The sequence below is a fragment of the Diabrotica undecimpunctata genome, chromosome 5 (genome assembly GCF_040954645.1).
Source record: "Diabrotica undecimpunctata isolate CICGRU chromosome 5, icDiaUnde3, whole genome shotgun sequence".
NCBI lineage: Eukaryota > Metazoa > Arthropoda > Insecta > Coleoptera > Chrysomelidae > Diabrotica > Diabrotica undecimpunctata.
This window is the reverse complement of record NC_092807.1, coordinates 17,950,377-17,975,074: the sequence shown is the minus strand read 5'-3', so window position 1 is coordinate 17,975,074 and position 24,698 is coordinate 17,950,377. Positions and strand designations below refer to the sequence as shown.

General features: G+C 34.9%; 1 protein-coding gene across 1 annotated transcript; it reads right to left on the bottom strand.

The window, feature by feature from the left end:
* Nucleotides 1-658: 658 nt before the first annotated feature.
* Nucleotides 659-24,614, bottom strand: LOC140440546 (protein EFR3 homolog cmp44E-like). The gene is made up of 5 exons (XM_072530923.1): nt 24,275-24,614; nt 17,143-17,317; nt 14,012-14,243; nt 10,969-11,349; nt 659-1,492 (listed from the first exon to the last, which is right to left on the bottom strand). The coding sequence occupies exons 1-5, from the start codon at nt 24,538-24,540 to the stop codon at nt 768-770; spliced, it is 1,779 nt and encodes a 592-aa protein (XP_072387024.1). The 5' UTR covers nt 24,541-24,614; the 3' UTR covers nt 659-767.
* Between the last annotated feature and the right edge of the window lie 84 nt (nt 24,615-24,698).

Here is a 24,698-nt window from a genome sequence, read left to right as displayed (position 1 = left end):
GTACTCAAATTATAAATAAAATGAATCATTTCGCACAAGTGTGTTCGTTGTTGGTTTGTCGCTTTGTTGTCGCCATGGATCGAGATAAGTATGCGATCAGTACGATGTAGAATATTTTTCAAGGATCTGTACGCGTACGGTACGTATACCGTTTGGCTCCCATATGTGTACCCACCTTAATGTGTACGGCAGAAAAAACCGCTTGCGTACTGTTTCATCGTGACTCGTCGCGAACCAAATTGTTGCGGTTTATTCCACGACTGCAAAGGAAGCTCGTCTTTCAGTTTGGACGGCGCTACTAGACGCAGCGAACATTTTTATTGACTCAAATCGAATTGTGTGAATCAAGTCTCTCCTTCCCAGAGAGACGTGAGAAAACAGTAAACTGATTATTGGACATATTTTTATTTTTGTAAGAAACAGAAACACGATAAATCAGTACCCAAATTATAAATAAAATGAATCATTTCGCACATGTGTGTTCGTTGTTGGTTTTATCGCTTTCCATGGATCGAGATAAGTATGCGATCAGTACGATGTAGATATATTTTCAAGGATCTGTACGCGTACGGTACGTATACCGTTTGGCTCGCATATCTGTATGCGCCTTTAGGTAAAAACATTATGCAATCTTTATGATATTTATATGCGATGCAAAAATGCTACAATATTAGAAATATAAATGTAGAAAAGATTTGTAGGATATGATTGTGTATCCATCACATATAAGTACTCTCTAAAAATGTAACTGTACATAACAATAGTTCTTAAAATAATTTATTACTTCCGTTATAATAGTTTTCCCTGTAAATTTTGTTTAAACGTCGTCGTCCTCTAAAGCATTTCCAAAGTCCATATCTAGCCTCCCAATCTTCAAAGAATAGCTCTGGTTTGTTCCATAAAATATGGTGTTGGGCATATTCGTATTCAGTTTTTAATGGTGGGTTTAAATGTGGAGCCAGTTCAGCTCTGCGTTCGATAATAGTTCTTACGTATTGGTAAAATATTTTCGCATTATGAGTGTAACAAATTAGAGTTAGTAATGCTAAAACAGTGGCATGTAGATGATGAGACCGTACCAAGTCTTTTGATGTAATGCTAAAAGCGTATTCCTGAATACTCATAGCCATGGTTACGATACATGAAGCGGAATATCCACAAGGTATTTCTATAATGAGAAGAGCAACAGTTCTGTAGACATTTTCCAACTGTGTTTTATCATTGGACACTAAAAAACTATTCATGATAATCTGATAAATCAGTTGGCGCATGCGCTTGAACAAGTTCTTGTCCTGTTGACGGCAGCTTCTTATTTTTAAATAGTAATCGCAGTCTTGGAAAAATATCTTGGGCGATAGAAAGTGCTCTCCGTTTTTCATTCTGTCTAAAATTTTCTGCGCTATTTTTAAACCAAACAAAACTACGATAGAGGAGGTAGACTGGAATAAACTAATAATTATTGGTAGTGGTCCTTCTGAAAAACACATGTCATCTGAAATAAAAAATAATTCTTAGTTAAGTATACTAATCTAAAAGCCCTGTTTCACAACAACTGTCAACAAAGTACACTCAACCACAAAAGTTTAAACTGCACGTAACAAAAATTATGCCCATTTTTTGAAATTAATATTACAATTCTATAAAAAGCGTTATAATCTTATATAACCTTCAACAACAAAGAAGAATATTTTGACAAGGATAAATGATTTATATCGTGCTGAAAACGGGAACCACATATTTTGAATATTCATATCGAGCAATATATCGCTGCATACCATAATAAGTGTGTACGGTTGCAGCGATACAGGTGTACGACGCTTAGTAATCTTTGATTAAACTTATACCTATGTTTTTAGCAAGATAGAAACCACTGATCTTAGTCAAAACATTCTTACTAGTACGTGAAGGTTTAGAAATTATAAAGTTTTTGCAGAATTGTAAGCAGTTTGTAGTAATTTAGCCTTCTTCTTCTTCTACTTCTTAAAGATCTTTCGATCTGTTTAATTCTGAAGCTGCCTCTGGTTAATTTCCTGGGAGGTAGATTGCCAACTATCCCTCCATCTTTTAGGTGGTCTTCCGGGAGGTCTTGAACTGGGCGGGTTTTCTAGGGCAATTTTTGGGAGTCTATTCTCATCTCATCCGATGAGATCTTGATCAGATGAGAATAGTAATTTAAAAAAAAATTCCAAAAATCACTAATTAGGGTAAGTTTTTAACAAAAAATTGCAAAAAATTAGAAAAGAAAACATTTTTTGAAAAATTACTAGGAGAGAAAAAGTATTTACTTCGATGAGATACGCCTAAAAAACTTTAATCGAAGCGATTCGGGATTTGTTATAAGTTATTTGTTAATAACAATTTCTGGCCTACTTGGAAACATTAAAAAAATATGTACATTTAAACTTGAAAAAATAGGTTTGGTGTGGTAGAAATGCAAAAAAAAATTGGTCGGTATATTCCATTTCTAAGCGTCTTTTTATAGTAACAGTAAATAATAACTAAAATATTTAATGAAATATACAAGGCAAGAAAAATACGCAGATTTATAAAACATTAGTGCGAAGTATTATGACATATGGGGCTGAAAATTGGATCATAAACAAGAAAAACAGCAGTAAGATAGTAGCAACAGAGATGGAATGCCTGCGAAGATGCTGCAGAGTAACAAGAATGGATAGGAGAAGCAATGACGAAATAAAGCAAAGAACATCAATAGGAACAGACATACTAACATATATAGAACAAAAAAGATTAAAGTGGTATGGACATGTAAGAAGAACTAGCGAAAGCAGATGGATAAAGAGAATAACTGAATGGAGCCCCATAGGAAGGAGGAAAAGAGGACGACCCCGAAAATCCTGGAGGAACGAAGTAGACGACGCCATGAGTAAGAGAGGCCTAAACGATGGAGAATGGAACAACAGAGAGAGATGGAAACGGTTGAGCGAGGGAAGGCAGTGAATACTGTAGAATCCCTAAATATATATATATATATACAGATTGAACGAATTTAAAACGGAACATACGAAATCAATGTATTTCGGCTCAACTCCGCTCTAGGTGGTTGGCCAACAAAAGGTTGTCAAATAATTATATTATAAAAATCCAATACTTCAGCGGGCTGCTGGATTCTGAATTCATTCAAGAACAAGTCAAAACTAGACTACACTACACAAGCAGTTATTATGCTGTCAAACCACTTATCGCTTCCTTATAGTCCAAGAGATAGAGCCGAAATTTTGAACTGATCAGTAATATGACATTTCTCTATTCGGATATATTCATTGTAACTGGGTTAAGACTTTGCCTTACAGGCGGACGCCCCTCGTGGTACAGGGGGTGGCTATACAGGGATGAAGTTGTAATTTTTTTCAGAAAAATTAACGATCGATAATATGGCTGAAAATTTGCCCAGAGTAAGATCTTGGTATAACCAGACGAAATCCCAAAGGACGGACGCGAGAGTGGATACATAAGGGGTGGCGGAAAGGGGTGAAATTGCAATTTTTTGGGGAAAAATTAACGATAAGTAATATGTCCGCCTTTTTCATGGCTCATTATTTAGCCCCTAAAAACTCTAAATCCAAAAGGGCGGACAGCTGGGTTGGTACAGAGAGCCATAAAACGGGGTCAAATGTACCACTTGCCTGCGCATTTTAGGTCTCGGTAACAATTTTCAAACTGATTTTATTATGATATTTTTATATCGATTGATTTGAAAATTTGTATGCTCACTTCTGTTACTATTCTGAGAAGCGTCAAGTAGAGTTTTCCTCAAAATTTTCCAAAAAAATTTCCGTAAATGAAAATTTTCGTAATTTTTTGAGGTAAAATCTAATTTATAGAATCCTTTCGATTTTCTGTAAGTTATACCATGATTTTTTTTCAAAAATTTTCAAACGATTTTTCCGATAAGAAAAAAAATTAGAAAAACTTTTCTAAAACATTTGATAAAACTCTACGTCATCGTCTGAATCTTTTATAGAATATTTTGTAGTTTTAAAATGATATTATGATAATGTTTTTTTTTTCAAACTATTTATTTAGATTTACTTTACAAATCACATTTTTTTCTTAAATATAAATATTTTACGAATTAATTTTTAATTGAATAAATGTTTGATATTTGATATTTTATTAAATTAAAGTAATTTTATAATGTTAACTATTAAATATTTTTGGTATAACAAATAGTAATTTTACTTATTTTTTATTACAATAAAAAGGTTTTTAAATTTATATTGCATAAATAATGGTTGTTCAGATATAAGAAAAATTTTATTTATTATTACATTAATAATCAAATACAAAATATATTATTTCTATTTATCAATAGGTAAAATTCAATTTGTAGAATTCCTTTAACATTTTACAAATAATTATTAATAAAAATCAATTTAATAGTGGAATTATCCATTTTTTAAGTTTTGAAATTTACTTTGTACTTAGATATTTTCAATATTTTTTTTAACTTTCAAATTGATTGAATTTTTTTTCATTAGTTAATTATAATTTTACAAATTCTGTTTGGACATTAATTTTGCATCATTATTATTTTAAAATATTAAAATAATAATGATGCGTGTTCCATTTAGATCAGTAATTCTAGACGCATGCGCTAAATGTAATAAGTATCAAGATGCTTTTATCCAACTTGGTGAAACTGACTTCGATTGTAATGAAGTTTTTTGAAACCTTAGAAACTTTCATATGTCACTTATATGGAACAGGACTGACGAGAACAATTCCAAAAAGAAAAGTAAACGATGTCAGATTTTCACTATTTAACCGGCAGTATAAGTTGCATGATATGAACGAGCCTTTTTAAAAAAAAAACTAAAAAATTTCGATGCTTCAAGCTTACCACCATGTCAAGATGAATTACACCAACATCTACTGCGAGCCCATTATATTTCAAATATTTGGACAAATGCTCATAAAAAAGTACCAACAGAATTGATTGTTGAAGAACATGGTTGGGAGTTTGAAGATGAAACATATAAATTCAAATGGTTTAGTGGACCTCAGATGCCAGAATCAATTCGAGAAGTAGTGATTGAAAATGAAGCAGATAATGAATGTGATATTATTGAAAGTGAAAGTGACAAAGATGATGAATGTGATGACATCAGTGATAGTGAGAAAAATGACGAAATTTTTAAAGTTTTTCTAAATTTTTTTTTCTTATCGGAAAAATCGTTTGAAAATTTTTGGAAAAATTCATGGTATAACTGACAGAAAATCGAAAGGATTCTACAAATTAGATTTTACCTCAAAAAATTACGAAAATTTTCATTTACGGAAATTTTTTTGGAAAATTTTGAGGAAAACTCTACTTGACGCTTTTCAGAATAGTAACAGAAGTGAGTATACAAATTTTCAAATCAATCAGTATAAAAATATCATAATAAAATCAGTTTGAAAATTGTTACCGAGACCTAAAATGCGCAGGCAAGTGGTACATTTGACCCTGTTTTATGGCTCTCTGTACCAACCAAGCTGTCCGCTCTTTTGGATTTAGAGTTTTTAGAGGCTAAATAATGAGCCATGAAAATGGCGGACATATTACTTATCGTTAATTTTTCCCCAAAAAATTGCAATTTCATCCCTGTCCGCCACCCCTTATGTATCCACTCTCGCGTCCACCCTTTGGGTTTTTGTCTAGTTATACCAAGATCTTACTCTGGGCAAATTTTCAGCCATATTATCGATCGTTAATTTTTCCGAAAAAAATTACAACTTCATCCCTGTATAGCCACCCCCTGTACCCCTGTAGGGGCGTCCGCCTGTAAGGCGAAGTCTTAACCCAGTTACAATGAATATATTCCAATAGAGAAATGTCATATTACTGATCAGTTCAAAATTTCGGCTCTATCTCTCCGACTATTAGGCAAGCTCCTCTCTCCTTTAAAGGAGACAGATAGTTGAACGATATTTTATACAATGTCTATCACCGGGTATGGATTTAATTTTGTCCAAGTTTTATATTGGTCCACTATTTCAAATGCAGTTCAAACAGACATATATTAAATTGTATGTTCCGTTTTAAATTTGTTCAATCTGTATAAGAAAAATACCAATAGAGTGGCTCAAATCGAAGGTCGTACCATTATCCAAAAAAACAGAAGCAAAAGTTTGTGAAGACTATAAGACCATACGCCTAATGAGCCATCTGTTGAAGCTGTTTTTAAAAGTTATCCACAAAAGAATTTAGCGGAAATGCGAGGAACAAATTAGGCCTAATCAGTTTGGATTTGTAAATGCCGTTGATACGAGGGAAGCTTTATTTAGCGTGCAGGTCTTGTTGCAGAAATGTAGAGATGTCAGCTGTAATGTTTTTGCATGCCTGATTAACTACAAGAAGGCTTTGGGCTGACTAGAGTCAGGCATGAACAAATGATAGAAGTGCTGAAGAGGACAGGGATTGACGGAAGAGACCTAAAAATAATAACTTGTACTGGTGTCAATCAATGTATCAATCTAGCATCTATCAATCTACTACACTATCAATCAGCGGTGCTCCGAATAGATGGAGAATATACAGATTAGGTCAAAATCTTAAAGGGCGTGAGACAGGGGTGCATAATTTCACCACTGATATTCAATCTGTACTCGAAGTACATTTTTGAAGTGGCTCTAAAACATATTGATGGAGGCATCTCAATAAATGGAGTCAAGTCCAATAACCCGCGGTATGCAAATGATACAATAGTGTTTTCCAATACCATAGAAGGGCTGCAAAACTTAATGAAGAAAATAAAGGAAACAAGTAGAACATATGGACTGGATATAAACACAAGCAACACCAAGCTAATGATCATCAGCAGGGAAAACACAACTGAAGCAAATCTGTATGTGAGCCAAATAAGAATTAAACGTGTCTCACAGTATAATTACTTGGGAACTATAATCAATGAGTCCTGGGACAATACCAAAAAGATTAAATGTCTCATCGGAAAGGCAAAAAGTGCATTATTGACTATGACCTCTGGGTTCAAGAGCCATGACGTCACCATAGATAAAAAATAAGGCTCCTTAAATGTTACGTATACTCAGTGCTTCTGTGCGGAGCAGAAACGTGGACATTGAAGGCGGAAACTCTATCAAAACTTCAGGCTTTTAAGCTATGGTTATACAGAAGGATCCTGGAGATACCATGGACAAAGTCACCAATGAAGAAGTACTACGGAGGATGAACACAACCGCGGATTTGGTCAACATCGTGAAGGGCTGTAAGCTGCAGTACTTGGGACATATAATGAGAAATCAAGGCAGATATGAGCTACTCCGATGCATTTTGCAAGGTAAAATTGAAGGGAAAAGGGCCCACTGACGGAGAAGAATATCCTGGCTTACTAACCTGAAAGCAAGGTATAGAAAGACCTCAACACAGCTATTCCGTATAACCACGAACAAAGTCATCATTGCCCGAATGATCGCCAACGTTCGGAACGGACAGGCACGCTAAGAAGAAGCGCATTTTTAGCGGTAAACCGCTCGCCAAATAGTAGGGAAGCCAAAAAGAATGAATTATCACTGAACGACATAAGCTATTTAAGTGTTGAAATCCACAACGTCAGAAGTTCGAATAACACCACTCAAGAAAAAAAATTATAATTCTCGCTGCGCATGTAAAACTCATCTATTGCAAACTGAAATTCTATTTTGTCATTGTTATAATGGAACTGTGATATTTATTCTTTAGGGGAAAGGCGGGCAAAATAAGGTATTTGAGGTTTAAATTGGGGTTTAAAACAAATCTGTAACTTTCAAGGCATTGAAATAGGACAAATATCATTGTTATAGTAGTAACTATTTATTAATATAATTTAAAGTTAAAAAAGTAAAATTTTTTCTTATTATATAAAAAAATAGAAAATCATGTAAATTGCCCCATTATACTCATCGTATAGGGTACAATGGGGTACAAAATTACAACAAGAAAAACCTATTGACAAAATTCGCATACGCGTACTGCTTCATCATCCAAATCTTCTATACATGCACAATAACACGTTGCGTACGGCTGTACAAAAAAAATATACACCCAGCCGGCGTTTTTTTTATGTATCTAGATTCATTTTTATCTAATTAACATGCCACAGTAATTTTTCTTGTTTGATTTTCGATATATCATAAGTTTTTTAGAATATACTTTGTGGCACAACGTTTGTTTCACGCCGGCCAAGGATTAATTTGTTTATTCCAGCCGGCGTGGTTTGTTAGGCGTACCACACGCTATATTTCGCGCCAAATGCATATTTATGGTTCTTGGAACAGTAGTGGGGTGACTGAATTTGCAGATCGTTTGTATTCTGTGTCTAGTTAGAAGTAGCATAGTATAAAAAAGAAAACTGTGGAAGTAGTCTTAGTTGTTATTAGTTGCTGCTGACGGAGTGTTGTTATCGTGCCATTTATTGCAATATGGGAGATTATGAAAAAGAACAGAGCCGTCTGCAAGCCATTTGGGATGAGATTATGTCTCATGAGGACAATGAAAGCGAATTTACCGATGTTTATTTGTCAGAAGAATATGAACCTGAATCTTTCAATGAGTATTCTTCTGATGGTTGCAAGGAGCCAGTTCCCAAAAAGCGTGTCAAGAAAAATTATGAAAAATCTGGCGAAGGTACTTCTAATGTGGTTTCTGCAACCGCAAGTTATTGAAATTTATTTTCATTTTGCCAACAATAAACAGGTAAACTTTTTGTAGATGGACTTGGAATCTGGTTCACATGAAACTATTTCCATCCAAGGAACAAGGACTGTTGAACAACAAACAAATATTATTGATGTAACTATACAAGAAGTAATTTATATGACCACAATTACTGAAGAAGTGTGTCATAGCGAGCAATTTCAGTGGAGGGAAGTTGATGGAACATCGCTGAAAACATTCGATTACAGTGAAAAAACGACGGAATAAAATCTTCGTATTACGAGAATTATATACATAGATCAAGAACCATATGATTGTTTCAAGATCTTCCTTACTGACAAAATAATAAATTATATAGTTGAACAAACCAACTTATATGCACAGCAGGTTTTACAAAATTATACTACACCGTCAAATAAGAAAAAATACAAAAAGAAGTGGGTTCCCACAAATACTTCTGAAATGGAAAAAATTTTTGGCATTATTATGTGGATGGGATTAGTCAAATATCCTCGAATAAAATCATACTGGAGTAACGACATTTTGTATACAAATTCGATAAAAAGTATAATGTCTCGGGATCGTTTTGAAGAGCTATTAAAGATGTGGCACTTTAGCGAAAATAATGACCGATCTGTAGTAAATGATCGGCTAAGAAAAATTACTCCACTTCTCAAGAAGCTAATTGAACAATTTCAAGCAGTAATGGTGCCATGTGAAGAAGTATGCATAGATGAGACACTTGTGCCGTTTAGAGGACGCCTAAAATTTAGGCAATATATAAAGAACAAACGGCACAAGTTTGGCCTAAAACTGTACAAATTATGTACTATAGGTGGGTACACATACAATTTTAAAGTATATTCTAGTAATGATAAGACTGGTGATGGTAGTGCTTCCGCAGGAGTTGTGTTGAGTGGTTAATACTCAACATGAAGAAAGTTCTACTGATATAGTAATGCTAAAGTGGAAAGACAAACGTGACGTGATGATGCTTACGACGAAACATCAAGCAGACACCACTAAAATAAAGAACAGACGCGGTGAAATAGAGAAACCAACTGCTGTCGTTAGTTACAACAGGTGCAAGAGCTACATTGATTTATCAGATCAACTCAAGTCTTACTCTCATTGCCTTAGACGAGGTAATAAGTGGTACCGAAAATTAGCAATTGAACTGATTTTTGGCTGTGCATTAGTAAATTCCTTTCTAATATATAAGGAGGTAACACAGAAAACAATTCAAATAACGGAATACAGAGAGCTGTTAGCTGCAAGGTTATTATTCGGTAAACATCGTGTGGACCACATGAAGAACGAAAAAGCAGATGATATAGAACAACTAGAACACGTTTTGGTACACCATAAACGAAACCGTTGTGTTGTGTGTTATTACGCCTTAAAAGAATCAAATGACAGGAACACTGCAGCGAATACTTGTTCCCGATCAGTTTGGCAATGCAATGGGTGTAAAAAGAATTATTGTATTCCTTGTTTTTTTCAGGAACTTAAGATGAACAAGAAATAATATTTTTTTCGTAATTTTACATGTTTTGTTATAATTTACTAAGATTCCGATGTTTCATATGCTTATTATAGCTTTCCACTAAAACAGAATTTTTACTATTTACATTTTTTTATTCACCTTACCAAAAATAGGTTTATAAAATCAAAACAAACGTCCGGCGCATATCAGCCTCTCGCTAGGACGGCTCTTTTTGTATTCCTGCTTAAATAGCACAGTCGCATGAACCGTTTTGTAATACACGCCGTCTAAGTGAAACTATACCATGTGGTACACCATTTGTGCCACGTCATCCAAGGATCAAATCGAGTGTGAGACACGTATTGTCTCACGCCGTACGCAACGTGATACTTGTGAGCCCATTTTTGGCAACAGCTTATCTCCCTCTGTGGAACTTGAATAAAAATCTCTGACAAATTGGTAAGAGATTTCTTACCAATTTGTGGGTTTTCTCTTTGTCTGCTAAATCAATTTTATGCATATTAATAAACACAGACATGTAATATTGGCATAATTACTATAGCTTTTTTGATCTATATCTTTATAAGACAGCACCCTAATATGGGGTTTTTATAATTTCAGCGTTTAATTTACTTTGTACCGTTTGACCTGAAGATGCTTTGCAAAGTGTAGAAAGCGAAACCGGTCGTTTTGGTAATAAAATTAAATTGATTGTGAGTAAGTCTAATTTATTTCTTTTACCTATTTAAAAAGCTATACATTTTAATAGTCGAACGATGATATAGTTGACTCTTAATATGGTATTAGGAAAAACTTCAATTACCTGCTCTATAACTGTAAATTTGTGCTGTAAAGATAGCTATATTTCCGAAACACACAATAATGTCCTTATTATAAATATTGGAGTTCATTTTATTCATCAATATGAATAAAACTCTAATCAAATCCTTGCTGTGCAAATTTCGAATTGCATTTTTTACACAAAGTTCAAATCCTTTTCTAAGGTAAATGTAATTGAAAGTATCGTGTGGCTTGGGTTTAATGCTGCTCTCGATCACAGTTAAAATCTTGGCAATAAGGTACATAGTCATATTTTTCCATTTTATGTTTTTCATTATTTCGCATAACACTTTGGTAAGATACTTGGCTTCGTCGGGATTTTCTATGGTTGCAATTTCGATTGTGTATAAAATGTCATCCAAATCTGAAAAAATAAAAAAAGTATTAACAGAAATACCCTAATCCAGTTTTTTAAATAGCAAAAACCCTAATGGCTATTAACGGGGTGGTTTATTTATAATTTAGAAAAGTTTTTTATACATAGTGGTTTTAAAAAATAAAAACATGTAAACTCTTGCAGATTGTTACACATTTTATAATTTTTGAGACAGTTTATTGTTTTACCAATGTCTTCTATTAGAGCAGCTTTTTGATTATGTTGTATTTTCGCTGTCATTCTTGCTGTTGGTAGACTGGATAGTTTATCATTATGTGTTGCACTGAAATTGGTATTTGACAGTTGTATCAAATCGGCTGAAGGTCCTTGGAGATGATGTATCGATGCGTAAATTTTATATGACCTAGCCGCAGTCTGCTGAGGACTACTTGGTGATGTCTTTGAGCTGGGAGCGGTAGTAAACCAGAAGTTATTCTGGTTTGATAATTTTTAGTTTTGCTTCTGTTTGGCTCCATTTTTCTTGCCAGGTTTTGTTAATATAGGCTTTTACTATTGTTTTTTTTTTGAAAATTGTATGTTTTGTATTATAGGGATTGTTATGTTATTGTTTTCTGTTGCTGCTTTATTAGCTGCTTCATTGCCCATTTACCCAACATGGGATGGTATCCATAAGAATGTTATGTTTTTGCCAAGTGTTTAGGCATTGTATATCATGTCTTTTATTTGTCCTAAATTGGCATGAGTAGGATACATCTGTTTGATACTATTAAAGGCATTCACAGAATCTGATATAATAAGAAAATTTATATTCTTGCTCGTACATTGGTTCAGTGCATTGGAGATTGCTTGCATTTTTTAAGTTTATATTTTACACTCCTTGGCTGCTGCAATAGCTTCAGCAGCTGCACCAATGCTGGTTTCGGAGGCGTCAGTAAAAATTAGTTTGAAATCAGGATATCTGGAGATTGTAGACAGGAATTCTTTTTATTTTATAAGGATTGTGTGAATGTTTGGGATAGTTGAGTAAGGTAAAATTTACTTTTGTTATTTGCTTGCATAAGTGGCTCTCAATTTATGTATATCAAACTCAAATCGTTTTGTGCGTTTATTAGAAAGGGAGTGCAGATTCGGAGAGTTTTAAGTTATTAAGATTGTTATGAAGGGGTTTTCATTTGCGTTGAGATATTTAGTAGACTTCTAAGAAATAATGGAGGTTCTCCTGCTAGGACATGAAGTTTTCTAATGGCCGTGGTTACGAAAGCTCCGAAAATTATTCATAATGCTGTGGATAGGGTGATGTCCAGTTTGTTGAATTGACTTTTAGTATCAGTTTCGTATCATATAAATCCGTAATCTAGTTTGCTTCTAATTGGAGCTTAATATAATCGTAGAAAAATAGTTGTCTGCACCCCATTTGTGATTAAAAAGGACTTTTAGAAGGTTTATTTAAGTTCATTCAAATGCGATGTCCATTTGAGTTGAGAGTCGAATGTCATTCCCAAAAATTTTATTTCGTTAATTGTTGTAAGAGTGTGTCCGTTTAGATAGTAGCCATTTTAAATATCAAACACCGCTAGAAGCAAGCGTAATGTCAACAAGTACTAGCCCGCCGTGTGCTTATTGATTCTGAAAGGGCGAAAATATATTTGTTTATTGTTTGTTAGATCAATGAAAAAGAAAGTTTCTACATTTTTTGCAATCGCAATTTGTCAATAGAGATTCAAACCTATTTCTGTGCAGTTATTAGAGAAATATGCACCATGTAAAAAGTTATGAGGACTCGAAGTTTGGCTAAATCTTCGATTAGTATTTTGGGTATCTTGGTTATAAACCGCTAAAAAGTTTGTTTTACTAATAGCAAATTTTATACGGCAGTATATCAGCTAAGTGCAGGGCTACTTTCGTATGATTTTTCTGTAAAGTTAATCTGTCTATCCCCTCAACACCTAACTGTAGAAGCGGAACGATTTTGTATGTATGTATGTAATCTGTCTATTTTTATATAAAGCCTTATTCTATTAATTTTCTTCTTCTTCTTCTTTTTATATAGACATGACTCTGTCTGTTTTTCAATGTGCCTCCAGTAAGTTGTCGTTCCATCGTTTTCGTGGTCTTTCTACTGATTGTCTTCCTATTGGGGAACCGTCTCTTGCCGTCTTTACTACTCTATTTTTTGTCATTCACCTTATAACATTGATTGTTCTATTCTACTCTTCTATTTCTTACCCAGTTCTTGATGTTCTCCACCTTGCATCTACGTCGTATATCTGTACTTCTAGCTCTGTCCCACAGTGTCTTACCATCAATTTTTCTAAGTGTTTCCATCTCTGCTATTTCTAACATCCGTTTTGTCTTATCTGTGTCAGGTCTTCTTTCTGCCGCATATGTCATTATTGGTCTGTTAACTGTTTTGTAAATTCTGCCTTTCGTTTCTTTCCCGATATTTTTGGTAATCTATTAATTTTGAACATAGATTTTCACTTCACTTTTCTATCGGTATATATTTATATTGAAATATAGGATTAGAATATATAGGAAAAATGGGCACAATCCTAGATAAAATGTAGTGATGGCATTAAAAGAATAGCAATGTTGGAAGAAATTAGAGATTAGTAAATATTACAGTAAAGATTTCATAAAAGATTTCTACAACTACATTATTTATTAAAGTAATGGTAAATCCTTCTACCTTCTCTCATGTAAACATGATTTTCCAAGATTTCGACGATCAGAACTGTGCAACCAAACTCTATTTCCCAAAGTTTTCCCTCTCTGTAGAAAGTCACAATGGCATTCACAGCAATGCGATACATGTCTTTATCAATAATTTTTATTAATCTTCGATATACTTTTAAGCAATGTTCTGACTTTTTTCTTCTTGACCACGATATCACACCTGTCTCAGACGTTTTTAATCGCAACTAAAAAAAGTTATTAAATATCTTTTAATAATTAATCATTAGTAGAATTCAATAGGTTAAATTTAATATACTTCTAGGATTTTTGTCATCCAACACACAAGATAAGTCATTGATAATTCGTTTTTCGCTGCCACTCGTAACTTTCTAGGTTAATATTCTTTTGACTAATTTTTTAAAATTTTATTGTAGGCAATAAATTTGGAGAACTGATGATAAACTTATGCATGAATAACGAACGTAAATTATTACAAAAACAAACATGCCATTACCAAAGGGGCACTAAGCTTGTAGTGCCTAAACGACTTATCGTGAGATGACGTATGAGATATCGTTGAAAAGGATATAACGAATAGAATACAAAAACCACAGGACGTGACACTTATGGGACATTTATGTGGTCCATATTATTTGCCATACTTTACCAACTTCTATAATCGAGACGGTCCTGTCTCGAAAGCCAAAAAGTACAAAAGGAAGAACAAAAAGCGGTTCTTATCAGTACCTACTCTTAGATATCAGGTTTTGAGGTTACAGTATTGATCGGTAGTTAATAATAAATCTTAAAGATGCTACTCAGTTATGATTTACAGCACAAATAAGCACATTTACTATATTGGTTTTACTGATATACTGTTTAAATAGATATTGCGTTGTTTTTCAGAAAAATATACTAATTCAGGAAACGACTAGTTGCTGTATTTCAATATATAAGCCAGGACCGGAATCTGGCTGAATACTTGTGTTATCGGTAAAAGCTTAATAATATAATAAAAAATATTAACAATTGGGATTTCGCCTTATTTTGCCACGTAAGTTAACACTTAAGAAATCATCCTATACAGTTGGATTAATCCAGAAGGTACTTAAATATCTTTATGTGCTTCTCATAATTCTTTGACCGTGGTGAGAAAGCATATGTCATTTTGCCTAATTTTGCAGTAGAAGCGATTTAATATTCACCGGTTACCTCTAAATCCGTTTTATAGCCCTAAATTACGTGTTACTTACTTTACTTGATTTTAATTGTTGTTTTTATAATTATCTATATAAATGTCTTATACTAATATAGACTATTCTCCAAATTTTCCACCACCCATGAAATAAAAAATATGTCAAAAATGAAATTCGTGACTTATGTCATTTGATCCCAAGTGTGTCCATGACTTATGTGTTATTGCACTTACAGAAACGGGTTATGAAAATAATATTATTAAACAAAGTATTTTTTATTTGTTATAAAAAAGGAAGTTTGATAAAAAAAATAAACCTAAAAAAAAGAATAAACCACTTAAACATAATAACTATTTAATCAATATCTTCGTCGATACCTGAATAGTCCAGCAACGCTGTTTCGATCGATGAAAGATTTTCATAGAACCCATGAAAAATGTAGGGATTAAGGGAAGCAAATCAAGAAGATCCTTTTTTTTTTCTTTATTTATTGGCACATCCGCCTTATATTTTAACGGGGGAACTAAATTTCCCAACCCATTTCGTCTAATAAAAGAAATTTCCTTAAATGGCTTCTCTGCATTTAAGGATTTTTTGAAAAATATTTTCTTATTATCCCATTTTATATAATTTAACCATTGCACGTCATGCCAGTGAAAAGGTTCTCCTTGATCGTCTTTTTTCCTAGACACCAATGGCCCCTTTAACTTGTCGCATTTATGGCAAATATCCGTTTGAGGCTTTTTAAACGACAGATTCAATTTATGAAATTTAGATCTATAATATGGATACAACACAAAGTTTTGGTATGATTCCTTGTACAGAAAATACATTGCTTCTAGGGTCAAATGTGATGGTAAAAACCTTTTATTTGTTTGGACGCGTGAGTAGTGGCTTTCGTAACTCAGGAAACTCAAAATATGCTTACCGAGTTCTTCTAATTTTTCTTCAGACCACTTGTTTGGTGGAATATTCTTTCATTGGGCAGAATCAGTCTTTGTTTCCGCAGGTTATGCTGTTTTTATTAAAGCGATAACTTTTATGAAATTGTTTGTTTCATTGAAAGTCACAAGAAAGCATTTACGGCAAATAGAAATGGATTATTTATTTATAAAAAATATTTGTAGGTTTTGAGGCGAAATTTTTCTGTCTGGATCGTCTGTATGAGGCCTCTGCAATTTTTTGTCATATATGTTGAAAAGACTGGCTATATAAGCTACTCTATTGTCGTAACTGCTCAAACTCCAATATTCGGGAAAAATTTCTTTCAGCTGATTTTCAGTGATTTTTGTTTTTCACTTTGCTCGGCATAGTGGCAGAGGTTGAAATGGTCTTTCTGGAATTATTTTACCATTTTTTGTAATATATGACTTCCCGAATTACTTTTTTTTTCGTATTTCTCTAGCCTTTCTTGTATCCCGTGTTTTGTTCAGCTGTTGACGTGATTTTTACGCTCTAAGTAAAATTGCTTGTAGTATTATTATTTTGTCATCAAAACAGAATTGCTTCTAGGAATGTATCTGCTATCAACTCATCATCAACAGACACTTTAAACAAAAAACTTCTGGACATGTGTTATTCGCAATATCAAACAAAACTGAACTGTTTTAGGCTAAATTATTTTCTGCATGTAATGTTTCATTAGCGCCTAGTAACATAAGTCACCGACGGGACGACAATAGACAGCAAGTTCCAACTGGCTCTCTTCACATAAGTCGACTTAAGTGTTTATTCACAAACTCAAGTGGGTATTTTCTCAGTATGGTTAGTATGCACACTTCGCAATAACAGCTGTAAAAATACATAGTAGACTAAAGTGCTTAGAGCCGATGATAGTATTACAAATCACCTAGACATTTTTATAAAAAAAAAATTCGGAAAATTTGACTTATGTGCTTACTCACCTCAGTCACAGAATTATTAAGGTTGATAAACTTTAGGATCTTACCTGAAAATGGTGTATACAACTCATAATGCACCAAATTAAATGTATGACATGTGATATCATTATGTGCTCAGGATTTACTCTTGAAATAATATCTTCTAAAATGTCCAGTCCTAAAGAACGACGCAAGTGAAGTTCATGCAGGTCTTTTACGCCTTTCAAACAGCACTTGTATAACCTAAAAATGCATTAATAATTGGTTTTTTAAACATTGTTTGACAAAAATACTTCCTATATATCTTGTGAGTTATAAACTGCTACATATTTATATGCAAATCTAGCTACAAAAAACGTTTCCGAAAAATTTTTTTGTGATCTATGAAATAATCATCGACATCAATGTCAGGCTCGTAAGAAGCTTTGTTGTGCAACATGTTTTCTATGAGATTATGTTTAAATGCTAAAAATCTTAATGCTTAAAATCCGCTGGGTACACATGAATCAATACAAAGACAACTAAATATTAGGAAAAGGCCAAAACGCAAGTAGTAAAACAAACACTAAGCTATTTCAAGCACGTTTTTTGATAATACGACCTTAAGAAGCTTACCATACAGGGAAATATCGAAAATAAAAGAAGTAGCAGATCTCACAAGATACACGGATCACACTGTTGTAACAATTGGAGTTTCGCTGTTAAAATGTGCAAGACTAACACGATAGATATAAGTGGAGGAATATCGAAAAGATTATGTCTTGAGTGTATATTATTACAACTGATCCTTAAAGGCAAAATAGAGAGCCATAGAGGTATAGGAAGAAAACAAGTTTCTTGGTTAAAAAACATTCGTGAATGGACACAGATATCGAATGCAGGACAATTATTCCATATTGTAGAAGATCGAGAAGCCTTCGCAATGTTGATCACCAACGTCGGATAATTCTGATATGGCACCCGGAGAAGAAGAAAGTATGTTATTACAATAAGAAAAAGATTATGGTGAAAAATGTGGTAACACTTGTCTGTCGCTGAGCTTGAATTTGTAGATACCTGCATGTGTTTGATGAGAAGCAAGTAACTGAAACTCGCTGTATTTGTATAGCTTTAGTAGGAGCTCTACATAGTTAAAATATATATTAACAGATTCTATTTCCGGTAGGGATTAATATACAACGCAGATAATGAAAAACACAGAAACAGACACATTAACACTGAGATGAAGTCAAGAATTTATAAAGCTAGTGTAAGACCAATAATGATATATGCCTCAGAAACAAGACCCGATATATCCATAATGCAAAGGCTACTGGAAACGGCAGAGATGAGAGTCTTCTTCTTCTTAGCCTTCTGTCGTCTATGTTTGGACATAGGCCTCTCCCAACTCCTTCCATCGGTCTCTATCCTGAGCAATATATTTCCAATTTGTTCCGGCTATTCTTTTAATGTCATCAACCCATCTCATCTGTGATCTTCCTCTTGGTCATTTACTTTTGTAAGGTCTCCAATGTTGTATTGTAGTATTCCAACGTTGGTCTTTTTGTCTATCAGTGTGGCCCACGAAGCTCCATTTAAGTTTGGCAATTTTTGTTGCTATGTCCCCGACTTTTGTTTTGGATCTTACCCAGTCGTTTCTCTTTTTATTGACAGTCGTATCGACAAGCCTAACATTGCTTTTTCCATTGTTCTTTCTGTTGTAGCTAGTTTATTCATGTTTGTCTTGATTAGGGTCCAGGTTTGACATCCATATGTCATGATAGGAAGGATGCATTGGTTGAACACTTTGCTCCTCAAGTATTGGGGTATTTTGCGGTTCTTAAGTATCCAACTAAGTTTTCCAAATCCTGCCCACGCTAGTCTTGCTCTTCTAGTAATTTCCGCACTTTGGTTCTCTTTGTCAAGTCTCAAGATTTGGCTTAGGTAGATATATTCCTGGATTTGTTCTATCTCACTGCCATTTATAGTTATACGTCTGGGGTCATCTGTGTTTGTCATTATTTTTGTTTTTTTCATATTCATTTTTAGGCCGACGTATTGGGAGGTGGCTGCTAGTTCCCCCATCATAATTTGCAGTTCCTCGAATGTGCTCGCTATAATCACTATGTCGTCAGCGAATCTGAGGTGGTTTAACTTGTTGCCATTAACGTTAATGCCATAGGTTGACCAATTTGTAGTTTTGAAGACGTCTTCTAGGGCTGGGTTGAAAAGCTTTGGCGATATTACGTCTCCTTGTCTCACTCTCTTAATGGGGATGGGATTTGTATTTTCGTCTAGTTGTACTATCATAGTTGTATTTTCATATATATTATGAGATGAGAGTACTGAGAAGAATTACAGGAAATACGCTAAAAGATCGAAAGAGAAGTGAAGACATTAGAATAAAATGTGTATAAATGGACACAAAATAGAAAAAAAAATGGAATAATCACATAAGCAGAATGGAGGAGACCCGTGTAGTCAAAATGGCAATAGATAAATCACCAATCGGCAAAAGAAGTATCGGATGACCGCGGAAAAGATGGAATTACAGCCTTTCATAGAGGTATTAATCTGCCAATTAACAATCAGGGGATTGCTTATAAAAAGGAAGAAGAAGAAGAAGAAGATCATGAAGATTATCGGATTCACCATTTTACTTTCAGAATTTACGATAAAATCATCGTCTAATTTTCAATATTGATAAAAATTTCATCTAATGGTGTATTTATCATTGGTTCCAAGTCAAGAAGTTCTTTTTTAAATTAGAAAAAAATTTCAAAAAATAGGAGAATTCAATGTAGAAATTTTTAGCATCTAGTAATAAAAAAAGTGGTGTTAAACCATATTGTTTAAGCAACGTGGATGGACGAACAAGCTCAATTAGATTAAGATTGAAGTAATAAGAGGGCGTGGGGCCATGTCATCGATGGGTTGATCTGGTCCTCTTCTATGTCTGAAATCCATGCCTGAACTCTTTGGAAGAGAGGTACTGTGCGAAATACCTCTTAAAGATTATCTTGTGGCCGCTGATTATCTTTACAAGACAAAGATAGTGGAGGAGAATTGAGTAATAATTACGTTACAGGTGGGTCTCGTAGTCCTAGGTCCGGTGCTGTTGAATCTGGCACATGACAGTGTCTTAAATCGCAAATACGGGGTGAGTGTTACCTCCTCCGCATTCGTGAATGACCTTTCTGTTCTAGTAGCAACGCAGGACACGCAGAAACTTCTACTGCGAACAATGCGTAGATTGGTTTTTTAAGGCATGGTACTCTTGTGGCAGATAAGACGGAGACTGTAGTATTCGAGGGGGTACAGAATGAGTAAAGGAATTGAGTTTGAGTGTGCAACAGCGAGAGTAATTCTCAGGAAGTACGTTAAGTATCCGGGAGTTACTCTTTATCAGAATGTGAGTTAAGGGGAACATCTGCAGTGGGTGACGCAGAAAGCTGCACTGGGAAAGGTAATGTCTAGTATCGGGGGTCACAAATCCAAAAGGAGGAAGGCACTATCCGGTGTAGTGTAGTCTGTCGACTTATACATGGCCCCATTCTGGAGTTGGTTGATAGGAATAGCAATCTACGAGACTCATGATAGGTGTAGTCAGAACTAGTCTACTACGGGTAGCATGTGTTTACAACACTGTGTCAACTGCAGCTCTGTGAACGATCTCTGACTGTGTTCTTCTACATGTGTTGCTCTATGAGAGAGGAAGAAATTTTCACATCCCAGGTTGCTTTTGTAGCTACATTTTCAGGTTCGTGAGAGTATAGTCCAACTAGTGTCTTTACTTTGATCTCGCGGACACTATGACACATATGATGTTGTTGATGCCAGCATTAGTAGGATGAAAGAGAGAAGAAGAAAGAGTGTAACTGTATATTGTTTGGGTCTGTGAGAGAAATGGTGAAGAAAATGACGAGTAGTGAGTGGTGGTACACAATGATCTACAAGTTTATAAGGAAACTGTGCTTCTCCAAAGAACTGAAGGAGAGGGAACTTGCCACGATCTTTTAAAGTGAGCACTATTCCGCTGCATTTTGTTTAAGTCCGGACCGTCCTTGGCTGAGGAATGATGACGAGTGAGAAAGAGTGTGAGAAACAGCAGCCTGACTTTAAAACAGGAATTCGAAGGTTGAGGTGGGTCTTCATGTGCGTGTGAATAGTATGTGTGCATTGTAAGAATGAGAATCGGATGATAGCAGGGCATCACAGGGTATTAAAGGGACATAAGCTGTGCCTTAACTTGCATTTCCATCCTCAGTCTGGAGTGGCAAAGAGAAGTTGGACGCCGATCATATCGGGACAGCTCTAATAACATTGGGGGGGGGGGGTTAAGAGTGATAATTTAGGATTGAAGCTGTAGATGAATCGACTAAACCCCTCTAATGAATTGTCTTCACTCTGATAAAGGCTGTCACCATTGTAGAAGACGTCTGTCTCAATGTCCTTATCAATGCCTCTACAATTTTTAGGAGATACTTATCCCTGCGAGCGGGGCAAGACTTATTGGTTCCACTAGTCTGGACTGACTGGTTCCGCCCTCGCGAATTTACAAGAGGGTAGGGAAATCTTTCTGGAAAGGAAGGGAATTAAGGACTTCTCGGTCTCAGGTCCTGCAATGAGTGAGAGGCTATGGGCTTACGTTAGAAGCCGGAGCACTGCATAAGCGAAATGTGTATCTCTTCTAGTCTCGACCTGTAACAGCTAGGAATAACAAAAACAAATTTCGAGTTTACGATGTATTAACTATACTGTACACTACAAAATATCAGTTAGGACCAAAATGTTCGATCAGGCGCGAAGGGAGACGAGAAGAGACAAGCAAGGAATTAAAGGTCGGACAATTCCGTATTATTAGATATACCTTGGGTTAGTATATAGATCTTAGTTACCTTCGCGTATCTAGGCTCTAGCTAGGGAATACGCCTCCAGTCTACAGGGATTTGAGATTGCGAACCTTCGAATCTCCAGTTGCCGACACTTATACGTCACACTATCCCGTCGAGTTAAATAACGCGTCCACTGTCTGCGTATCGTCCGATCTCCACACTATGGCGTGGAGCGTCTGGCGTGACCACTTCCCACTAACGCCGCTGGCCCCCTTGTTCGCCTTTTTTATCAGTCCGTGTTCCCAATTTTCAGTCGTAGTACCAAGGTCGCGTTATTGTTTTTTTTTTGCTGACTGATCCCCGTGTTGTATTTCGGCGGAGGTCTATGTTTTGAAACGTGATTTAAACAACCTTAGTGGCCTGATATTTGAGACTCGTGTAATACATTTAAACTGGGTCGAGTTTTCAATCTTTGTTTAATGTAAAATGTTTACGCAAATATGTTACCTACTAGCTATGAATTTATTTGTTCTTTAATCAATTTTGAATATGTAATAATTTCTTAAATAATTATTTCTCTTTACTAGGCTAATTGTCCCTTAATTTTTCCTTCTTTATTTCCTTGCTATATTTCCATTACACAGCAATTGGTGATAAAGTGGTTATCAATAAACCCCTTGGCACATAACTAACATAGTGATAGAACCCAACACTACCTGAATCTCAGGTGTCTCTTTACAAATTTATTTCTCTTCTATAAAAATGAAAAAAAAGTTAAGCCAGTTTAGTAGGTTAGGTTAAATAAGCGAACCCAGAGATATATAACACAAGATAGTCTAATTGTTGTAATACCAGCCCATTCCCCCAGTCCGACAGAGAAAACGGACACAAAGCACTCCCTGCATTTTTTCTAATTTGCCAAGTTTATCGACCACGTGAACGAAAGATACAATATGAAGATCACGTGGTCGATAAACCTGGCCTCTTAGACAGAGATGCAGGGACTGCTTTGCTTCAGTTTTCTCTGTCGCACTGGGGAGAACGTGACTGTATTACAGCAGTCAGTCTATCTTGTATTATATGTCTATGAGCTAACTGGGCGAACGAACGTAGTAAGATTTGGTTAGGTTGGGTTAAGTACTTAGATCAGATTTGCTCATAGACATATGATTTGCTAAGGTTTTTTAGGTTAGTTTAAGCGATCAAGTAAAGCAATTGAGATTAGGTGACAAGATGAGGCCATAAACATATAATAAAAATAGACTGATTGCTGCAATTCATTACCGTTCCCCCAATATAACAGAGAAAACTGACGCAAATCAGTCACTGCATCTTTTTTTTAATGGGCCGGGTTTATTGACTACTTAACCTTCCCATTGGTTAATTAGGTCACATAGTCAAAAATTCGGCTCATCAGAAAGAGATGCAGGGATTGCTTTGCATGAGTTTTCTCTGTCACACTGGCGGAACGACACTGTATTGCAATGATCAGTCTATTTGTGTTATATGTCTATGGATGAGCTCTAATGGCTAGTTAGATTAGGTTAACACAGTATATCTTTTTTCTATGAAACATTATTTTCTTGTGGATGTGGTGATTGAATAAAAATGCTTATAATTTTAGAATACAACTCTTAACCGTTTTATCTTTGAGAGTATGAAAGTGAATATTTAAACTATATTATATTAGAACTGTACGGTAAAAATCTATGTTACAGAAAACCTTTCTAAAAATAGATATACATGTACATTTATTATAAAATTAAGTTTAATATTATAACATCGAAAGATAGCTACTAGCACTGATATGGTGATCTTAATATCACCAAAAGATCACGAGAGGAAAGCTAATAAGCTTTAATGACAAACATGCTTAATCATAACAGGAGCGATATCGACTTCCCCAACTGCTTGCATGGAGGTCATAGTTGACCTTCCTTCATTACATATATGGATGGAGAAGGATGAAATGGTAGAAGCATTTTAGAGTATACTCTAGTATGCTCCTACCTATGAGGTTAGAAGGTAGATAAGACACCAGGAAGCAGAGCCTAAGATACCGGGACCAAATGTGGAGAAATATTTATCATCATATTTCCAGGAACGGACAAATGGGAGTGGAATAAAATAAATCTCATAATAGCAGATCGATGCTGGTATACAGATGGTTCTAAAACAGATGAATGAGTTAAAGCTCGGGTATACGGGGGAAAATTAAGTCTAAGCCTTAATGGAAGCCTTGGTAATCCCTCTAATATCTTTTAATCAGAAATTTATACTATGCAGACTGTGCTAAAAAGGATGAGCGGAGTGGAAGTGTTATGGTCGTTATGCGTCCACTCATTTTGAACCAAACCTAACCTAAACATTGAAACATAATATTCACCTATCTAGTTGTTTATGAAATTCACGGCGAGTCATCGGTTCACGAATACCAAAAAATTGTTTACATCTTCTCGAAATAGGTATACTTTCTTTTAAATCACGAAATTTGGCATCTGAAACTCGAACATTAATAATAGTATCCACAGTATCTGCATTGTTTTCTTCCACAAAGTCCGAAATAGTTGCTTCTGTCTTTCTACGTCCGCGTGGAGACATGGAAAATCGCTTGATTTCAGCCGAGAGATTATCAGTACTTAATCTGAGCATTGCAAACTTGAGGAACTGTTAAGTATTTTTAAGGAATTTCATAATTAATAGGAACGAGTGTCATTACTTAACAATATTTGTCTATATTTGTCATAATATCGAACGATAACGAAAAAAGAAGAAGAAAACGATTAGGTGTAATGCGGATTTCATCCACA

Coding starts and splice junctions, on each gene's coding strand:
- LOC140440546 (XM_072530923.1), bottom strand. CDS start 24,540: ATGCTCAGATTAAGTACTGATAATCTCTCGGCTGAAATCAAGCGATTT. Junction 14,244..17,142: donor GTTGTATACACCATTTTCAG/GTAAGATCCTAA, acceptor AACTTTTTTTAG/TTGCGATTAAAAACGTCTGA. Junction 1,493..10,968: donor AATTTACAGTTATAGAGCAG/GTAATTGAAGTT, acceptor TTTTTATTTCAG/ATGACATGTGTTTTTCAGAA.